The sequence below is a fragment of the Suillus clintonianus genome (genome assembly GCF_016758775.1).
Source record: "Suillus clintonianus strain FC179 chromosome Unknown DEU56scaffold_55, whole genome shotgun sequence".
Classification (NCBI taxonomy): Eukaryota; Fungi; Basidiomycota; class Agaricomycetes; order Boletales; family Suillaceae; genus Suillus; species Suillus clintonianus.
In genome coordinates, this window is record NW_024539279.1 from 225207 (window position 1) to 245714 (window position 20508).

The following is a 20508-nucleotide window of genomic DNA, read 5'->3' on the forward strand; positions in this document are numbered from 1 at the left end:
GCTGAGCATGTCTCTGCATCGGCCGTGCGGCAAACATTGTTCTGGAACTGTTAATGGTGTGGATCCGAAAGCCTGGCATTCGTCGATATCCTCTGCGGCTGTACTTGCATGGTACCTTAGAGGAAAACGCGCGAGCTATGCGTGGTGCACCCTGCGGCAAACCGTCATCCAATCGATACGGCTGTCATATTACCATCTGGCCTCGCATCATCCTGCTCGTTCGGACCACGAGATCTCCGTGCTAACGTACAGTGCCATTGATTTCAAGGTTGCACTGAGACCACGGAGTCTCTATTTCCTCGCGGAGAACATGCGCCATACGCGTTTCATTGAAGAGCGATTGACCCCTCTCCACGATGGACTGTGTGTTATAAAGTGCTGTTCGCCTCGAACACCACTAATCATAACTCATCCGCAGACTCGAAGCTCCTGGAGAGCCAAGTTTACTGAGTATCTAGCCCTGATCCTAGTAGTGTCATCTAGCTTGAGACAAGCCTGGTGCCTCTGATACTACCAAGATGAATGCCGCGGTCCCACCCATACTTTCTGTACTCGGAACGATGGCTGGTCAATACATCGCTTCGCAGGGCCAAGCAGCTCAAACTAAACAGCCCGTACCCGCTAATGTGACTACCCAACAGTTCACCGGGACGGCGACTCCAGCAATCTGTGACGTATGTGATCTGAAGGTCTTTACTTTCACGAGCTAACGCCGTTGCAGATTTGCAAAGTCCGTCCGAAGTATTTTGACGGAAAGAGAACCCACTCGTACTGCGGGAAGACTTGTGCAACTGCAGCACAAAACAAGCACGTCCCCAATAGCAAACCTAAGCGAAACAAGACTAGTAAAGCCACTCGCGGATTATGTGACGTACGGTGATCGGTACTCATTTAAAGATTAAGTCGACTGACATATATAACCTCAGCACTGTCATAAGCAACCCAAGTACAACGATGGCACAACGACCCATTCGTACTGTGGCAAAACTTGCGCACAAAAAGCGAAGACTGCAGGAACGCCTGCTGCGCAGCCTATACAACTAGCCAAGTCCGTTCAATTGTCCTTGCGTCGGGTATTGACAGTACTTACTACCGCTTCTCGATCCAGTCCAGCGAAAAATGGTTGCTTGTTGTGCGGAAAAGCTGTGAAGAGCAAGGGTCACTTCTGCAGTCAGGCGTGCACATCAAAAGCTGAGAAGAGTGCTCCAGGGCTCATAGAAGTCCCACAAGGGCACGACACATTTAAGAGTGGTGAGCAGCACTCGTAAGTTAGTGCGGGCGGTTGATAATCTTTATGTGCTGCAGTCGCTGCCCAATTCAAGACGTCGTGGAGACATCAGACTCCATGCCCGACAGTCCGGAAGGTGCACAAAGTGATCGCGTCGCCAGCCTCCATTGCTAAATACGATGCATATCGGTCAGTCTTCGTAAGTGTAGATGCTTGTGTTTCTGCTGACAAGGAGCAGTGCTGCCGTCGAGGGTCGCGGCAACTTTGTCGCAGCTGGGCGTTCAGCAGGGAACGAAAATCGTCGCTGGCACGGTACGACCAGGGAATGCAATCTAGGCGATAATGGCAACTGCACGCTGTGCTCATCTCAAACATGTTCCTTGTGCTGCATTCTCAGAACGTCGTACAACCTGAATCTCTTTGGCAAGAAGACTGGCTGGGGCCGGTATGTTACCCTTTAACAGTCCAATCCTGGTATCTTGACACGTCTGTCAGGTTCGGCCAGGGCATCTACACGTCTTCGACGTCATCGAAATCAAATGACTACTCCACGAACATTAACTCGTCGCTAAGGTTGAAGGCGATGTTGCTAAACAAAGTGGTTGTTGGCAAAGGTTATAAGATGACGCAAGACAACACATCGTTAACTGCGCCTCCGACTGGTTATGACTCTGTATGTACCATGTCTCTGGCCTTTTGTACTTGCTCAACTGTTCTAGGTCCTCGCGGAGGTGGTGAATGGAGGATCGCTAAATTATGATGAGCTAGTGTGTTACACGAATGATGCCATCCGCCCGTCCTATTTGGTCATGTACGATGCATGAGACGAAGCCTCTCTGTGGATAAGCACCATATCACCTGTATTATTTACTTATCTATTTCTTTGTCCATACAATCTCATATATTCAATAGGAATGCGTAGAATTGATTTGCGCTAGAGCATATTAGTGTTACGCACCATGTTTGTTTGAACACCATTGCCGACAGGCTGATCACCCCACTGTTCATGTAGTGCATGAAGGCAACATGACATAGCGCCGACTACCAACACGCAAGGGTTGTAAAGAGTATAGTGTGGTATGAGCGGGGATAAAGGATGCAAAGAGATGCGGGCAAGGGTGGTCGTCTAATGCACTAAGACCTGATGCAGAACCGTAGTATAGCTGTAGTCTGTGTATAAGTGAGAACGTGATGTCCGTGGTGGATATAAAATTAGGCAGTCTGGAACGGTAGCAATTCGTTAGCATTAGATCTCACAGCTATTCTTGATGAAAAATGACGTACCGCTTGCTTCAAGAAAGTGACGAGGTCGTTCCTGTCCTTCTCCTTCTTGAGACCAACGAAGTTCATACTGGTTCCCGGGATGTACTGTGCAAAAATTGAAAGTGCATCAGTCGGCCATGACGCACAGAAGCTATCCACGCTCGCGACAAACCTTTTTGGGGTTCTCCAGGTAATCAAAGAGAGTGTCTTCTCCCCATACAACGCCCTTCTTCACATTAGCTGCCGTATACGAGAAACCCGCAACCGAACCAGTCTTGCGACCGAAAAGACTGGGAGATGCTTCAGCGAGAGTCAAAGGTATCAACGAGCGCTCTTACCCATGCAAGTTAGGGCCAACCTTGTTGGGTTCGCCCGCACCGACGGTGTGGCACAACGCACAACTCCTCTTGAAGATAGCAGCACCCTTTCCAGCGTCACCTTAAACAGTGTCAGCCTCTTCTACTCCGCCCAGCAGCAGAAAATGTGAACGAACCTGCAGCGTAAGGCATTGCGAGAGTCTATGAAGTGGAAAAAGAGAAGAGGATTAATTACACGAGCTAGGCCTTGGAGGCAAGTGGAGACGATGGTGGACCAGTGGATACTTTTGGTCTTGGAACTTTTCGCTTCAAAAATGATTTGAATCCGATCAAGCCGAAGGGTCGCCGGTTTTCCCCGTTGCTACGTTGGCCAATCAACATCGTGTTATTTCGGAGACGGAACGGAAGCAAACTCGGTCCCCTCGGTATGCTTAGCGCTCCAGTGCAACTCCGGTGGTCAATTGAATGAATCAGATTCACAGCATAAGTAGTGGTAATTGCTATTGCTACATGATATCAACACACACATGTCGGATATATGCCAGAAATCCACATAATATAGCAGTCATTATTGTTCACGACACAAACAGCCTTTAACCTATAGCTCGCAACTTATGGCGGTAATGCGGCAATGGCCCTGGAACGCGGCAGTACACAATGTTACACGCCAGAACTATGTGGCGGCTGCAACTCGGATAACCATCGGATGGCGGATATTGCGAGCCGATTGCCAAACGAGCCAGGTAATTACAAGCATTCCAAAAGTCAAGGTGAGGCTATTCAACGTGATCAGTCACCAGCCCAATATAATCTCGACATACGTACATCTGAACAACCGCAAAACCTAAATTTGCACGTCAGTTATTGTTAAATCTTTCACAGTACAACTTCTTTACCAAAGAGCGTCTGCAATTGACCGCAATACACCACTCCGTCGCACGATCCACTCATGAACAAGCGAGGAAGCGACTTGTTGAACAGACCTGCTCCTGCAACCCAGAATACCCACGTCACGAGCACCCAGATTGCCTGCGTGCCTATGGACGCAATTGGACGTCTAGACCACAAGGGATCAAGGAAGAACAAAGTGTATGTGCCTGAAGTCACAGTCGTCCAACAAGCTGAAAACCTGTTTGACAGCATGCTCAATTATGGACTACTTCAAACCGTGAAATGAACGTACAAGAGAAAGCGTACACCGCTGCGGGTAATGGGATCAGGTGCGTTGTTATTGAAGCGAAATTGCAGCAACAACCAAGTGGCATCTGCAACCTATTGTAGTGAAGAGGTCAGGCATGTTTCTGGATGAACTTGGAGTACTATTCTCACCTCTGCCAGGCTAACAGCCAGCAGGAATACATATACAACTAGTCAAGGCAAAGTCAAGGCGCGTCAGCAACGAGGCAGCATGCAATGAGGACAAGACACCAACGTGGACCATACTGCTGAACTCGCGCCCCAGATATCTTATTGATAGACCTTGGGTGCCGCTTTGAGTGCCGATACAGAAGGTATAGTGGACAGAAGTAGATTAAAGCAAGCATGGGTGTCACCGCAGCTATGACACTCGAGATAGCACTTGTATATATTCTTGAGCTGCTAACATCAGGGGTACTGGAAACTGTCGGGGAGCTTTGTAGTGCAAAAGAGCCGCAGGCGAGAGCAGCAAGGATACAGACTGATGAAGCAAATGGAAGCATTTCGACCAGCTGGAGGCGTGGTATTGGTGTTTAGCTAGCCAAGGAACGGATTCGACGTACCGAAATTGTTTGTTTACGACCGAGTGTAGGTCTCTTTGCAGCCGGTGAAGGAGCTGTCAAAGTGCGCCTGAATGTCCACTCTGACAGAGGAAAGAAGAAGAGGAGGGATGTAGCCTTGAGCCGACGAGCCCTCATCGTCCACTTGCAAGGGTGTTGCGGGAGAAGCGTAGACATGCTGATGGTGCATGCAGAAAACGTGTTTCCTGTGATTCAGTGGGGGATATCGATTCGTGAGCGAATCTAAAGGATACGAGTGTGTCATGAAGACGAATGTATAGCATAGGTAGGTTGATCTTTTGGAAATCTTTAATGTGCCGTCTGGAGCTTCATGAGCCACTCAATTAGCTATGTGTGCGCGAAGAGAACCCGCAAGAACAGATGATATCATTCAATTTAGACCTTCGAATCAACCTGTCTGTAAACGTCTAGACCCGCCCATTCAACGATATCGTACCGAGTACTCACCGAAGTCGTGAAGTGGTAGTCCCCCTAAGTACTTACTGGGGCTGAAGTACAAGTCGTCGTGCACGTGTAGCTTGCGGACAATTAGCGGCACGCCACGCATGTTACTTCCAAGCCTATCATATTCGCGGCGAATCTGAGTTCAGATTCTGGTTGAAACCGGCTCAAACTGCGCGACACAAAGGGTCCAAAGGGTCAGGTAAAAAAATATTCATATATATACGGACTTGCCCGAATTCCGGGTCAGCTCCTTCGCCTCCATCATGTCGTCGGACTGGAGAGATGTATGCATTGGCGCCTTAATCTGCGCCACTCTTGTTGGTGCGGTCCGTTGTGGCATGGAGAGAAGAAAAATGCTTCCGCTGCCGCCGGGACCGCGGGCTATTCCATTCATTGGCAATGTCCGAGGGATCGACATCAATGCACCATGGTTGGCTTATACGGAATGGGGCAAACGATACGGTGAGTGCAATGGCATGGAAACACTGCAAAAATTGACTGCGTCGAATCGTTGCTACTAAATGGTCTCCAGGCGATATTGTATACTCGCACCTTCTCGGTCAACAAATTATTGTGATCAACTCCGAGAAAGTGGCGATTGAGCTTTTAGAGAAGCGGTCACACAACTACTCTAACAGGCCAACCCTCCCAACAAGCGCTCTGTAGGAGCTCTGTTTAACCAACCATCCAGTGTAGTTCCTAATACAGTGCTTCTAACAGTTTCGGATTGGATTTCAACACCGTACTTATAGAATATGGAGCTAGATGGCGTCGGCAAAGGAGGGTATTCCATCAAGCATTCAGGGCAGAAGCAGCTCTAAGTTACCGTCCAATGCAGCAGCGGAAGGCTCAACAGCTTATTCGTGACATGCTTGATACACCAGAGGAGTTCATAAAGCATGTTCACACGTGAGTCTTCTCCCGCCCGGTGCGGTGGATTATTGATACCGAGATTCTCTGCCAGATATTCATCTTCCCTGATCATGTCAGCTTTATATGACTATGAAACGGAGCGCGATGACGCATTGGTGGAGCTCATTTGGAAGTCGCTCAAGCTGGCTGTGCAGGAACTTCGGCCTGAGGTGGCTGCTTTGTTCACTGCATTTCCGATCTGTGGGTTTTAAGTTGTATTTTCTGGCCCGGGGCTGGACTTCATGCTGTTTATGCAGTTCTTCGACTACCAGCATGGTTCCCTGGTATGTCGATCAAGAGGAAGGCCACCCAGTCACGAGAGTGGGTTCGAGAGTGGATGAACGATCCTTTCCAGTTGGCACTCAAAAGAACGGTATGCCGTTGAGTTCTTGTATATTCGCACCTAACCTGTTCCATAAGGCTGAAGGGACAGCGCAGCTATCCATGGTTTCAAACGCCCTCAGACGAATCGACGGAAAAAATTCTTCTGGTGAGATGACAATCATTAAGGAAAGTGCAGCCACAGCATTTGGAGGTGAGCACCAGTCGGATATAGCGTACCGGAATAATATTGATGAGAACTGTCCGAGAAGCTGCTTCCGAAACGGTATTCAGTTTCAAGTAATCAATCTTACACTGCTCTGATTCTGACTTAGACCTCGGGGGTATTGCAAGTATTCATCCTTGCCATGGTACTTTTCCCGGAAATACAAGTAAAAGCCCATACTCTGATTGATGCCGTCGTTGGCGCATCGAGGTTACCCACTTTCGAAGATAGGTCATCCCTGCAATATATTGATGCTATCCTCCGGGAAACTCTTCGTTGGCATCCGATTTTGCCCCTTTGTGCGTTTACGGTTTTCTGGTGCACGTCCTCTTCTCACGGAATAGTGTAGCAACACCGCATGCGTCGGTGGATAGTGATGTCTACGAGGGATTCTATATACCCAAAGGCATGAAATTTTATATTTTCTGATGTTCCTTGCTGACCTCGTAAACAGGTGCCGCTATTGTGCCGAATGTGTGGTGAGTAGGTATATCCATGGGTATCATCCAGAGGCCAACCGCTTTATAGGGCAATGTCACAAAATGAACATAAATACCCAAATCCTTCGCAGTTCTCACCCGAGCGCTTCCTGAACGCTGATGGCAGCCTCAATGACGACACCGTCAATATAGCCTATGGATTTGGGAGAAGGTTTGTCACGATATTTCACCTTTACATTTAACAATAAACATCCTTGTGATCTTTCAGGATTTGCGTTGGCCGACATCTTGCAGACGCTTCTCTATGGATAGCAATATCTTGCCTACTTACCACGTTTGCATTTTCGAAACGAACCGGTGCAAACGGGGATGCAGTTGATTTTGAAGTGGAATGGTCTAGTGGTGTCGCAATGTGCGTTCGCTCCCGTTCCTGTGTTTCAACTAATAAGACCTTTCTTTAGTCACCCACTTCCCTTTCCATGCAGCATCACTCCAAGGCTCCGCAAGGTAGATATATGATCGTTGGTCCAGCTATTTTACGTAATCGAAAGGACGATGTTTGACACAGTAATTACATGTGACTTCGTTTTTCACTCCTTTATACACCCTCGTTGCATTGATGTCCTGTTTCCGCAAGAATGTGTTGATAAAGGAAATAATGTTCCAAATATACGAGTTAGATGAGGTTTGATACGTCGTCTTGACCTTCTGTTGTCCCAGCAGATGATTGCGAAGGGACAATCACATCCATCTCGTTGACTTCAACGAAAATTTCTCCATCTGTGGCTCCTCTCCTCCATCGGACACGACTGAGTTCCGCATGGTTGAGCAACCATGCCGGATCGACATGGTAGGTTGCAGCCAATGAGCGGATGCTTAGCATCGCGCGACAGACGGAGACGGCTGTAGTTGCTACCGCTATGCTGGGAAATAGATACTCGTGAGCCTCAGTGAAATTCTTTGGACGAAACAAACTTACTTTCCACCCAGAGCTGAATCGTAAACCTGTCAAGGGTTTTGAGTTGGAATATGTCGTGAAGCTATGGTGATAAAACTGACCTCTGGTTTAGCTATAAATTCACTGACGACTTCATACAGTAGCGCTCCTGTCATTGTTGGCTTCAGTGTCAGTGTCCCTCAAACGTGAAGGATCGATGTATGTGCTCACCGGTCGCAAAGGTATACATAAATATCCCTCTGAACAAACATTAGCTTTTAGAGCAGAACTTATGACTAATAAGCAACCCTACTCTGTCACGATTCGGGAAATGATCCCTTGTCTCTGCAATGCTGTTGGGCTGATGTAAAAGCGATACATCTTTAATGAGAGCATGGTCGTATGGAGGACTAAGGCTGGCAGGTAGAGGGTGAACAAAAGCGTAGGGCGCTGCGAAAAGGTCCCAGAGATCGTGAACAAGGTCTTGAAGTCACTGAACCTGACACCGATATTTGTTGCAGCTCCTGCTACGCAAAATATCAGGACAGTGACGGCTAGCCATCTAATGAAGCAGCCCCGATGGAACAAATGCCATACTCGTAATGTTATGACGCCTGCATACACCAGTCAAATCGGTGGGATCGATGAGTGCGAAAAAAACAGACATTGGCAAAGCGTCATGACCACGAATGCAAGGATGACAAGCATCACAGGCAACACGGACTCTCTGTATAAATGTGAGCGGTCTGTTGGGGCCTTGTTATGTGTAACAGCTCACTCCTGCGGAAAGCCATCAATAAGACCCTAAACGACAATACACACAACTTGAGAAGTACACACTGCAGAACTGAAAATCTTCACTCTTCCTATGAGTCTGTTAGTTTCAAAAGCCAGGCCAAGTAACGTTCACTCCGACGGACCGCAAAGGTTAAGACTAGTCAACGTTGTCAGCTACTGGATTTTCATTCGATGGAGTCAAAAACGCACCAAACTTGTGCCAGAGCCAAGTATCGGATCTGCGGAACCAGTGGTTAGTTTCTGGCAAGAAAGATATGATTCACTGATGGCATTACACTGAGATATAGTACTCTTGATGCCGACCAAGGACCAGACCAGAAAAAAGTTACCTAGAACAAACGACGGTGGTCAATAAAGGTTACATTGCCATAAATTGTAAAGGCTAAATCACCTCTTGAGCGAATGTGATAGCATGATCATACACCACAAAAGTGAATGATATGAGAGCCAAATGCTCAGCAGCAATGCTCGCTGATTGCACCTGTGCGGACATGTCAAGGTATGAGTATTCTCGAGCGTTGGGAGTTCAAAGTGCCCTCTGGTGAGTCACACCTTGAAAGGTGGACTAGTGTTATATACCATATATATCGTGATGAACAGGAGGTGAAACTGATACTGCATCTCATACACGTTTGCCTGTTCGATGGGGTGGGATTAATAATAGCGTCAATCTTAAAGTATACTATCGCGATAACGATAACTTGAAGATGTCGTCTACATCAGATTCTTTTTCCGCTCTAGGGAAGGACTCAAAGATGATCTATTCATAAAACTGATGGCGGCTGTGCTTCAAGTAAGTCTTGTACTATGGAAATGAAACTTACGGATGCGTCCTTCGGTTCGGTCACAGAAAGACCCATGGTTTCATACCGGAGAGTTCCTAACACTTGCTCCAGTGTCCGCTAAACAAGATAAACAAAGATACATACTAGTCGCAAACACACATATGAACATCCCTCTAATTGAAGTTCAACTTTCGCAAGTTCAGCTTGTGAGTGACTAATGAGGGGCTTACTCTTTTAAGAATCGGTGGATAATCTTGAAAAAAGATTTCCTGGATCATCATGATTGATAGCGGCTCCAAGTCAAAAAACCGATATGTATGGAATTAAACTCTCGTCTTGGAGCATCAAAATATGTCTTTTTCATGACCAGCTGCTAGGGCCTGTTGTATGCTGGTCAGTTCAAGATTAAACATCACCATAATCATGTAGAATGTGTTGTTCAGTCAGCCTGTGAACGACAACAAGGGAGTTGCCACATGCACACCGACATGATTTATGATGGGCGTGGCTATGTTGACATTCCATGAGGCCTTCTAAAAAGTATCTTGGGTTAGAGAAGCGTCAGAAACAATATAGGAGCCACACCACAAATTGATCATCCATCTCCAAGTTGAAGCTGTACGAGCGCAGAGTCCATTAGCAACAAGCACTGTGAATGCGGTGATGTGCATTTCAGAATTTCAAGGTGTCACGGTATACGCAGATATCATGAATATCATGATGTGAGATTAAGTTATCGACTCTATATTCATTTATTATATTTGAGAATTAAAAGTGTTTGAAGTCGGTTTCGAGAAGTGTTGTGACTCGTGACAGCGCGTCGCGTCACATGGCTTCCGCGTATGGCGTTATACCTGCACATTTAATATTTGCGCGTTCCGCAGCTTGCGCGGTGCGCGTTTTCATCGATGAGGAGCCTCCGCATTCAAGAGGATGACTCGGAGACGTGGAGTTGTGTTGACAGCGTCAAAGCTCTTTAAAAAAAATACATCCCATGAACACCAGCGATCAGACAATTCGAGAACACAATGGTAGGTTGATCAAACAAAGGCTTGATTGTCAATACCGGAAACTATCAGTTCGAGTCTCGAGAACACAACGGTCAAGGTAGGTCGATCAGACGAGGGCTTGGTTGCCAATGCTGGTAACTATCAGTTCGAGTCTCGAGAACACAACGGTTAAAGTAGGTAACGAGTGAAATCATGTATGTGACTGCAAATCATTAGTAGTAGGTGATGCATCGCGTGGATGTGAGGTAGGAGTACGGAATGAGATGATGAGGATAGTAGCAGAACCACAATGTGCAATGGAAAAACAATCAAATTAGTGTGCCTGTAGACTGGGTCGCTGTCAAATGTTGCGCGAGAGTATTGCGACTCTGCTCAAATGAGTCGGAGGCTGGCGGGATTCAACATAGAATAACGGGTGTCCCAAGGATTGATACATTCTGGTGCAAAAGGGTCGTCGTCCTGTATTTTGTTGCGCCACAGGACATCCGCCTCGCTGACTGACACGAAGTCGGGTGGAGAGGATAACTCATTAGCTGGCGCCGTGACTCGACTAGTACGAAACGACACTGTTTCTAAAATAATGCAAAGATTAAACAATAAATAGCATAAATGAGTGGAATGATAAACTCGCCATGGCTACTAGTATTGGATCGAGCAGGTTGCGTTGATGGAGGTGGTGAGTTTGTAGACTCGGAGTTGAAAAAGAGGGGAATGGTGTCACTCGCAGATTCTAGAATAACAAATAAAATAAGTACGGATGCACTGAGTCGTCACGGTAGTGGAAGGACAAACCCTTTTTGACTCGAAGTTTCTTCTGAGCTGCTTTCCTAGTAGTAGTTTCTGATGGTGACGGGGAAAGCAGTGTGTGACTGCGCTTCGCTATCGAAATGGATCAGTCCATGCGCAACTCGAATCATAAATAGTGACTTACCGTTTCGGCTTATTGTTGGTGACCTAGCCAGTGCCGCTTTCATCTTTCCTTTTCCTTTCAGGTCCTTGACTTCAGTTTCTGAGGTCATATCGAGTTCCATCAATGAACTCGCAAGCTCATTATCTGATTTGTTGCTGACTGAATCATCTGGACTGTCCGTGTCTGAAAAAAGAACATCTCGATCGCTACAATCATCACGTTCGGAATCTGAACCTGCTACGACAGGTTGTGTATTCCAAGATTCGTAGATATCATCAGGAATCCGGTTCCTTGTGACTAGTAAGGGCCAGTGAAATTTGATGTGTGTTTTAGCGCAATGAAGCAAAAAATGTAAATGAACCCACCAAACCAGAGATGACAATCACTAACGCTGGCCTTGTCCCGGCCCTTGTGTTTCGCAAGGTCATTCCCAGTCGGAAACCCGATATCGACAACTGCTAGTGTTTGTCCACTCTTGTTAAGGAGTCGCCAAATAGGCTTCTCGTCGTGAGAACTTGAAGTCGACCGAAATGTTGCTGGTTGCCGCTTCTCGCCTTGGATATCCAAGTGTTCAAAGACCTTGGGAAACCAACTTCGTAACTGGCTAGTGACCTTGCGATACGTCCATCCACTTTCGATGATGAATTGTTGTTCAAGGTAACACCCGCGATTTTTCATAGCCTGAATCTCGTTTTGACCCATCACGGAATCGGGCTGGAGATGCTTTAAATAGATATTTATGCCAAAATCAAATAAAAAATGCGCAGATTATATCCAAAGACAGAGTATTGTAAAAACATCAGCATTATAACGTCAAACAACAATACATTGCAAGAGGACTTCAATTCTGATGAAGCATCGTAGGTCTCGCAACTGTGACAGTCAGCAGATAAACACTTGAAGGAAGACCCGCATCTCTGCAAAATGATGGTCACCCGCTGTACGAGCTTGACTTCGTGGTGGCTGTTTGTAATCAGATGCAGTCGGCAGACGAGAGCTACAGTATCCTTATAATAGTTATGCATTATCGTCATCCCTCACCGTTGTGGAGTGTCTATGCAAATGCTTTGCAATATCCTCACAATATCCTCGCAAAATTTACGTTGTACTGAACGTTTGAACCTGGGCCAGTGAAAACAAGACTTACAAAAGCGAATTTTTCACCTAAGAAAAAAAAGCGCCGCGGTATGATAGAAGTCAGCCCTTGCTCATGATTGAAAAAAATCTCCCGGAAGATGAGATCTGCAGCCGAGCGACATGCTTGTGAGGTATCGAGCGTTGAACACAAGGACATAGAATATACATTAAAACCATCGAGGTATGAGTGTCGAACACAAGTACATAAAATATACATTAAAACCGTTGAAAAGCAACTGCGCGGGTGCGCAAGGAACGAAAGAGCAGAAACGTCCAAATCGGCATACAATGTACCCCGTTCTACATGCCATAGGCGTAGCTCTGATAAGGATCATTCAATGACCCGGCAACACCGACCGTGCCAAAAGGGCTCACGTTAGCATATCCAGCAACGCCCGTATAGCCAGTGGCTTGGGTATGAGGGGGTGTCAGGCTCGTGCTATGAGGAGAGGTGCCTTGCAAGACATATCCGTCGATCGAACGCGCCTGAACACCGTGCATTTGGGGACCGAGGCGAGAATGGCCGTAGGAGCCTTGCGCTTGGATACCATACAAGCCTCCCTGGGCATAGACATCAGCAACACTGGTAGGGTGCATTCCCTGGGGGATGTACCGGGCCCCTGCATTGTGGTGACCGTGACCATGATAACCGGGGTTGCCACCGTAATGGCCAGAGTTGCCCATGAGCATCATGCCATAAGGGGCATGATAGCTGAAGTTCTCGACGTTGGCCTGTTCCCGCTGCAACACGGTTTGGATCGTAAGGAGTGTTGCGGATTAAGGGAAGGACTGGGCGAATGCTTTTGAGGAGGAGCATACGCTGCGCAGGATCGGCATAGTCTAGCGCGGTCTACAAGAATGTCCAGCCCAAGCGACAAATGCACAAAAGAAAAATGGTACCTGCACACAATAGTTGCCATACGAGTCGCGAAGTAGTTTCTCCAAGCGGGAGCGGTTGAGTAACTCTTCAATCGAAATTTTCCTGGTACTGTGTTCGGCCACACAAGATGCACCAGTCCCAGTCGGCATGAAAACGTCCATCAAGATTTAAAAAAATGCTCACTTTTTGAACGAGCGCCAACGCGTTATAAGTGATATCGCTCACAAGCTGGATGCGCTGGTGGTCCGAAGCATGGTCAATGCAACGCTGCAGAACCCAGCATCCATGGGGGTGGGTAGCGACCTGCCCAATCAGATGTGGCGCGATGATAAGTCAGCTCGCTCGTTCAAGCATCACTCACCTTTGATAACCTCTTCTCGAGCGAGGGAACCCACATAGAACGCATAACTGGTGGAATCAATAAGATATTTTTATTGATTGGGGTCCGGGGCGCTGATAGGTCAATGTTCGGGTTGATCGTAGTGCAGCACCAAGAAGGATGTTTCTGTGATTGATGGCGGGAAGAAAGGGTGTTGTCGATGGTCGCTGCGTCGAGAACTCGAACTCAACATCCACTGGCAAGTCTTTCAAACTCCGATTTATTTACTGTCTATGATACTAAGTCGAGATCACCAATCGTGACTCGTTGTCACACGGGAGAAGCACTGAGAAGCAACGAAGTTTTTAGAATGAATATGAAACGCTAAGATATGATGAAGGAACAGCTAGAATCTCCCTACGACGTACAGAAGGCTAATATGCATCGTTCGCGGTCCGTTAGCCATTAATGCGTTGCTCCAATACAGGAGTCGTTCCTCGTCACCGAATCAGGCCAGGACCGAAACTGGCTATCGTCAACGGAAGTATGAGGCCCGCTCCAACAACGAGCGCCAGCACGCATCCAATCCTTGCAGACAAAGATAGTCCGAATTCAGCAGTAAATACACCTGCCAGAAATCCGAGGATGGAAAATCCCAAACTGCAGTGGTCCCCGTGAGTAATGAGACATTTTGATCCAAGTTTTAATTACCTCGTCAGGTACAAAAAACTCGGTATACTTGCGATGATAGCAAGACTGGCCATCTTCTCCTGTAGATAATACACCTGTCAAGTTGATAACGTCAGGCCCGTGTTACGGAAAATGAAATCGTTCGAACCGCAAAGTCAAGGGATCTTAACCTGTGACCAAAGTGTTGTGCTATTGCGCACCCGATAATACAGTAGAAACTGAGAACGAAGGAGATAGAGCACATCGTTTTCGTGGTAAGTTGCGTGCCCAAACCTGGGACAGCAAGGATGCTGGCGTTGACGGCCATGATGACACTTGCCTGTCAGAGCAGACGAAGTCATAGTAAGCATGTTCATTTAGGTCCGCGACAGAGCACTTACCACGGTGGTTTGAGCTTTAGCCTGGGCACTGAAATTGTCAGTAAAACTCCTTATGTCCACCACATTCACGAGACCATCAACGTAAATCGTTTTAAGGCGTCTAAGCATCATCAATGGAATCCAAAGCATGGCGGCTGCAGCGCCAGCGATCAAGGGAGAATCTTCGAGGTCTCTGCGTTTTTCGGCCAGTGAGTGCATTCGTATCAGGCGAGCTTCGGGTTGGCCATAATGGTTCAGGTATTCGTGATGACCTGTTTTGATCGCTTGATTCAATGACGTATGGTATGAGAAAACGGGATCGTACGGAGCATATGCAATATTTTGCCTCGCGAAAGATAAGTTTTCTGATTGCCAGCTACCTTAAAGCTCACGCACCACATATTGCAACACCTGGTCCCTTCATGGTCCCATCAGGTTCTGCAAGTTCCTCTGTGTCAGTCATCAATTTGATAATATTAATGTGGGTTGAACGGTGAAGATAAAGGTACGTGCCAGCAATGATCAGCTCATCGGTCATTTCCTTCATCTGGTCCAGAGTCCAGAATATTGAAGCCGCTGTTGACTGTTCAATGGCCAATGCTTCTGTTTGTTGTTGAGGTACTTTCGATCGGGCTCTATAACGCTAAATAACTCACCTACGCGATACCAGTTCAGCTGAATTCGCAAAGCTCTTACTTCGGAGAGGGGTATTGTGATTTCGTGAGGAAAATATTCGGCATGTTTCCTACTCAATCAGTAAGAAACGTTCCGTGTCAGTATAACAATCGCTTACCAAAATTGAGCCTCCAGTTCGAGTCCTGTACAATCAAGTCTAAGAATCAATGGACAAAAAAGGGACGTACTTTTATGATTCCAGTGCGATGCCATAGATTCCTGGAAAAGAAGGTAGCCATTCACTGGCTCCACCCAGGTAATGATATGATTTTCTGGGACGACGTAATAGTACGGATAGACTTCCTTCTCTTGCACTACGATCGGCTCCACGACTAGCAAATATCCCTTTCCGTTTAGCTTGGCTCTTGACGCTCTGACCCAGGACTCAAGCCTCCGGAGCCGTTCCTCTGAACAAGTCCTCAAGTTCATTTCGGCGAATGTTTTCTTTATTAGAACAAAGTGAGCGTGTAAATTCAAATACTAGCCCGCACTCACCATTCCCGCATTGTAGTTGTATACGGCTCCTGACGGGTGAACCAGCTCGGTCCAACCCCCGCGCATCTCGGACCTGTTGATGCCGCGGTTAGATCAACATCGTCAGTAACAAAGGTTACCAACTGAGGCAATTCGATCTGCATCACGTCGATGTCATAGTTGCGCTGTAGAGAATCCCTATGTCATTGTGTGAGTACTCCGTGTTCGTCCTGTAATATTGACGACACTCACGGTGACCGTGCCATTTCGGTGTACCGCCCGAGTTGTGTAGGCCAGATAGGAATACTGCAATCGAGCAGCTGCGACATCTATCAAACAATTCTTTTAGCTGGGGTCTCGCTAGACAAATAGCTTTAGAGCTCGCGGTTGAACAAAGTACGTACCGTCACCGTCGTGGCCATCGTTCGTTCAACATTCACACGATGATAGTGAGGTATTGATATTTTTATATTTCACGCCACGCACGATTCTGATCATAATACCTCCGCTCGGAACAACCCTGAAACCAGGGTCCATGGATATAATTAGCGAAGGCAGTTGGAGTGATCATGAGGGATATAGGATATAGTAGGTGACATATAGCAAGATCATTATGGTACTGTGCTAGTATGTATGCAGGCCTATGGAAAAATCAGACCGATTGTGATCTTGCGCGGAATCTGATATGTGCTAAATTACTGTACAATTGTTGTAGCGCTGAAATGTGGGGGGATTTGAAGATCTATGCTACAAGCTGGATATCTCATGATGGATGATGGATATATGGGATGTGTCAGGCCCTGCTATATGCGTAAACGCCTAAGGCGTGACAATCATCCCCGAGTCCGAATCATTATAGCTATGTACATAGATGGCGTGTGTGAATCATGGTTGTGCTAATGAAATTCGCGTGACGTACCCGAAGCATTGCTCTCGCTTTATTCACAGCATGGATGAACGTTATCTTTAACGTCACGACCGGACGGCGCGTGGGCGGGACGGCGACCGATTGAACGGGACGCTGTATATCTCGGGTAAGCCATCGGTGAGAAGTTCCTGACAGACTCACCGAATCGAACCACAGATCAACTTGCGTCTGATAGAAATCGTTAGTTACTGTCGCTGATTACAGTCGTTACTTACCAAAACTTTCCTGCCTTTCAGTGGCAGCGATCCTCTACAGGCCGCGTGGTTTGTGCGGGACATCTGTGTTATGATATGTTACGATGCGGGGTTTGACGGTTCGACAGGGGCTATTTGCCGTAAGTAATGCAAATGGTAGTTGTCGTGTATTGGCGTGGGTAAGGCGGGTGATCAATTGTCTATAAGCGGAACTTCAATTCTGCCCAGGTTAATTTCTAACTCCGAATGTATCTGACTGTTTGCCGAGGTTTGCCGGACGGGAATACCAGCCAGCCGTACTTTGGGCCGTACTGTTCCGCCGATCAGTGACGTAGTTAGCTAATAAATATTGTTTAAGTGCTGGAGCGCACTCACCCATGGCATGATGCGAATTTGAACCTCTTGTGATCGTATCTCAATACCATGCAGTGTTTGACTGCGCTGCCAATTTCGAGCTCTGTGCGATGTGTGCTCTTCAAGCTTCATAGTCGGCCAATAAACGTTTTAAACTTGTTTCCAGAAGACGAGCCAAAATGCATGGGATTACGGCTTTCTGGGCATTACAGGACAGCTCCAAAGATTGTTATACATGGATTTAGTACAAGATGGCATACGAAAAAAGCGGCGCCGTACGTCCTATTTACTTGCGCGAGAATGATGACATGGGCAAGTCCCACGCGACTCTCAGAGACTTCGGGGAACTAAAGCCGTTGCTATTGGGAAGCGCGCCAAACTGATCAGAGGGGATTGGCTGAACAACGATAGGCCCGAACGTCTTCCAGGACCATTCGCCTGTCACCAGTAGTGTCAGAGATAGTGCTTTTCGCAAGTCGCGACTTTGCAGCGATCTGAAGAACATTAGAACTCCTAAATGTAGATCATGATGAGCTAGGTAAAAACAGTGCACATATGAAATTTACGTTATGAAGGGGAGACTCCTCACGGCCTCCGAGAACGTTGGATACATGTGTGGGTGCTCGTACATATGGTCTAGAGCCGCCATGATAATGGCATTCATCGGCGCTGGTTCCAGGATATTAGCGCTGGCGTCGATATCGATGTTCACCTCGACCTCGGCCTCAGCTTCGTTTCCGACCTCGGCTTCGCTCATGATCTTCCTCTTCTTTAATTCATCCTTCACCATGAGAAGTAGAATATGGTAAACCTGACATATTGATGCAAATTTCGTTAGTTCGATACAAAAGGGTAAGGGGAAGAAAGACTTGCGAAAGTCATTAAATTTCCAGCCAGGTGTTGGGCTAAACAATTGAACCTTGACAGAACCTCTTCTGGAAAAAGGTCGCCGATTCTTCCATTGGAATTTCCATCCGATAACCCGTCGACAGGGTACAAAAGGGACCCCCACAGAATTTCTCGAAATACCTGGTGACTTATGAGGTCCGAAATTGCTTGCTGGATCTGGAAAACAAAAACGCTTGAGGTCAAATTATGCTAGTTGGTCTGCAGTCTCTTACCTGAGAGGATTGGCCCGAGTTAAGAGCCAGAACGAAGGAGATAGCCTTCTCGATCGTCTTGGTACCGGCAAAGTCGGGGTGCGCTGACATCGCACCTTTCAGGATTTTTCCTAGGTCCGATTTGGCACTGGAGAACGACTTAACCAGCTGCTCAAATTAGTTCCTAGGAGGAAGCGAAAGCAAGGACAAGGGAAAACATACACTTAAGCGAAGCACAGGCCATCCAGCAGACACGGTTTCGGTCTCTGAAATCCTCGCGATCACTGATCAAACTGTAAGATAGCGACACATAACGAAACACCCAAAATGCAAGACACCGACCTGGGTGGGACTCCATGTCCTCGTAGGTCTTGTGAGTCATGTTTAAACTAGTGAGAAAACAAATCGTTATCAGACGTCGCATGCTTGTCGCAGAAATCCGAAATGGGTTTCCGGAAGCTCCGGTCCACAACCCGCCTATGAGCAAGCACCTTGTTAGCGTGATTATTCGATTCCAGGGCGTCCTCCTCATGTAACGAAGTATTTGTGAGCGGTTGTTCTTGTCCACGCCGGTATTGGTGGAGTCTCTCCATTCCAGGCTGGGATACATGGTGTGTTGCTGCTCACCGAAGGCTAGCTCGAGTTGTGTTTCATTTGTGTCCTCTGGAATGAGATACTCGTCAACGGCGCTTGCAGAATAGCCAGTGGAGTGGTCGTAGAAGTTGAAGTCACTGTATGCAAGATCAGTGTAATCCAAACATGGCGCAGACGTGCCAATGACAGGCATTTCAGCAGCATGTTGAAGGACCGGATCAGCGAGACCGAAGTGCTTGAGGGGTGGATGTCCCGATGAAAATGGCATAGATGCGCTAAAGGAGGCTGTCTCCACAGCACACGAATCAGGGACAACGAGATGCTCGGGAGGTGGATATCCGAATGGAAACGGAGCATGATGGAATTGTACCGATGCGTTCAACTCTGGAAGCTATCAATGTGACGATGAAGACATGTATGATTACAACTAAATAACAAAACTCACCAACCACGAAGGAAGCGCTAAGCCTCTGACACCTGGTCTGCAACAGGTAGAATTGATTGATCGAACGTAGGCACCGCTCTCCAACTGATTTCGCAATTGAATAAGCGAACTGTCTGGGGAGGCGAAGCTCTCACCGTTGTCGCGAATAAATTGTGGATATGGTGCATATCCCCCCGCCGGGGACAACTAGCGTTCCAACCTGTTGAAGTACATGAATCCAAGGCTGATCATTCTCGAATACTTTGTCACACTACGAACGAATCAATACGATGAGAGAATTATTTGATTTGAGGAGACAAACTCACATAGATGGGGTAGATGTGAGTGTAGTCGGCCAAGTATCCGATGAGAACGAATTCTGCCCCCGTAAAAGTGACAAACGGATGCTAAAATCGCAGGTTAAAAGGAAACAACGGCTGCAGCGCTGATGGACGGCGACGAACCACTTCGTTCTAGAGGGAAAGATTCAGCGGATGATTTGTAGTATAGAGCTTACTTACAGTGAGTTGTATGAGGCGAAGAACGGAATTCCGTTGTGGCATGTATAGCCACACATTAGACATTGACGGAACACTGTCCATGATTAGGGTAGCAGGCAAGCGAATTGGCAACAAACGAAGACCAACCATGTATTATAAAGACTGGCCATGCATTATCAATGGCCGGAAATCAAAGATGGTCACAAGCGAATAGCTAAGAATGCATGGTAGGCAGGGGCGGTGGGCGAGGCGGTGGGCAGGAATGGTGGGCAGACGTGATGGACAGTCATGAGTAATGAAAATTGTGCCATCGAGTAATGTAACACATACTACTTCACATTAAGGCCGACGAGGAATTCAAATCGCGCCCATCGACTGGCGTCAGTTGCTGTGATGTAACATTAATTTTCGTAATCAAAATCGAGGGTGCAGTCCATGAACATCTCATCTAGCGCCTCGATAATCGATTCCGTGCTCGCATTCCTTTCTGGCCCCAAAAAGCACGGCTCCT

The 20508-nt window shown here is 47.2% G+C and overlaps 6 protein-coding genes across 6 annotated transcripts; 2 read left to right on the forward strand and 4 right to left on the reverse strand.

The window, feature by feature from the left end:
* Positions 1-518: 518 nt before the first annotated feature.
* Positions 519-2052, forward strand: DEU56DRAFT_914536 (uncharacterized protein; the record flags this gene model as incomplete). Its single annotated transcript, XM_041357627.1, has 8 exons — positions 519-674; positions 722-871; positions 927-1048; positions 1109-1251; positions 1306-1417; positions 1467-1673; positions 1724-1901; positions 1948-2052. 8 exons carry the CDS (start codon positions 519-521, stop codon positions 2050-2052), a joined length of 1173 nt encoding a protein of 390 aa, XP_041206620.1.
* Positions 2053-2110: 58 nt separating this feature from the next.
* Positions 2111-3148, reverse strand: DEU56DRAFT_457878 (cytochrome c-like domain-containing protein). Its single transcript, XM_041346326.1, has 5 exons — positions 2985-3148; positions 2830-2929; positions 2664-2781; positions 2520-2596; positions 2111-2398 (listed from the first exon to the last, which is right to left on the reverse strand). Exons 1-5 carry the CDS (start codon positions 2998-3000, stop codon positions 2233-2235), a joined length of 477 nt encoding a protein of 158 aa, XP_041206621.1. The 5' UTR covers positions 3001-3148; the 3' UTR covers positions 2111-2232.
* A 115-nt stretch (positions 3149-3263) lies between these two features.
* Positions 3264-5198, reverse strand: DEU56DRAFT_814307 (uncharacterized protein). Its single transcript, XM_041353728.1, has 8 exons — positions 5034-5198; positions 4569-4979; positions 4241-4517; positions 4138-4175; positions 3992-4080; positions 3705-3937; positions 3634-3652; positions 3264-3584 (listed from the first exon to the last, which is right to left on the reverse strand). Exons 2-8 carry the CDS (start codon positions 4740-4742, stop codon positions 3482-3484), a joined length of 933 nt encoding a protein of 310 aa, XP_041206622.1. The 5' UTR covers positions 4743-4979; positions 5034-5198; the 3' UTR covers positions 3264-3481.
* A 63-nt stretch (positions 5199-5261) lies between these two features.
* On the forward strand, positions 5262-7602 carry DEU56DRAFT_973348 (cytochrome P450). The gene is made up of 13 exons (XM_041359515.1): positions 5262-5492; positions 5563-5692; positions 5751-5939; positions 5995-6143; positions 6200-6315; positions 6363-6477; positions 6536-6549; positions 6599-6788; positions 6839-6895; positions 6944-6968; positions 7018-7140; positions 7198-7341; positions 7391-7602. The coding sequence occupies exons 1-13, from the start codon at positions 5294-5296 to the stop codon at positions 7446-7448; spliced, it is 1509 nt and encodes a 502-aa protein (XP_041206623.1). The 5' UTR covers positions 5262-5293; the 3' UTR covers positions 7449-7602.
* Positions 7603-10519: 2917 nt separating this feature from the next.
* Positions 10520-16325, reverse strand: DEU56DRAFT_902548 (uncharacterized protein; the record flags this gene model as incomplete). Its single annotated transcript, XM_041356600.1, has 23 exons — positions 10520-11031; positions 11091-11189; positions 11252-11338; positions 11391-11666; positions 11735-12092; positions 12267-12366; positions 12411-12491; positions 12517-12533; positions 12882-13247; positions 13297-13356; positions 13570-13689; positions 13748-13891; positions 14417-14490; positions 14596-14613; positions 14669-14714; positions 14776-15026; positions 15151-15375; positions 15411-15499; positions 15548-15572; positions 15618-15873; positions 15925-15997; positions 16156-16232; positions 16308-16325. 23 exons carry the CDS (start codon positions 16323-16325, stop codon positions 10832-10834), a joined length of 3060 nt encoding a protein of 1019 aa, XP_041206624.1. The 3' UTR covers positions 10520-10831.
* A 929-nt stretch (positions 16326-17254) lies between these two features.
* DEU56DRAFT_757640 (uncharacterized protein) lies at positions 17255-20099 on the reverse strand (the record flags this gene model as incomplete). The annotated part of the gene is made up of 14 exons (XM_041350149.1): positions 17255-17336; positions 17401-17505; positions 17670-17873; positions 17946-18190; positions 18409-18444; positions 18501-18647; positions 18702-18763; positions 18822-18868; positions 18971-19464; positions 19519-19555; positions 19653-19768; positions 19824-19904; positions 19962-19970; positions 20019-20099. The coding sequence occupies 14 exons, from the start codon at positions 20097-20099 to the stop codon at positions 17255-17257; spliced, it is 1746 nt and encodes a 581-aa protein (XP_041206625.1).
* Positions 20100-20508: the final 409 nt, after the last annotated feature.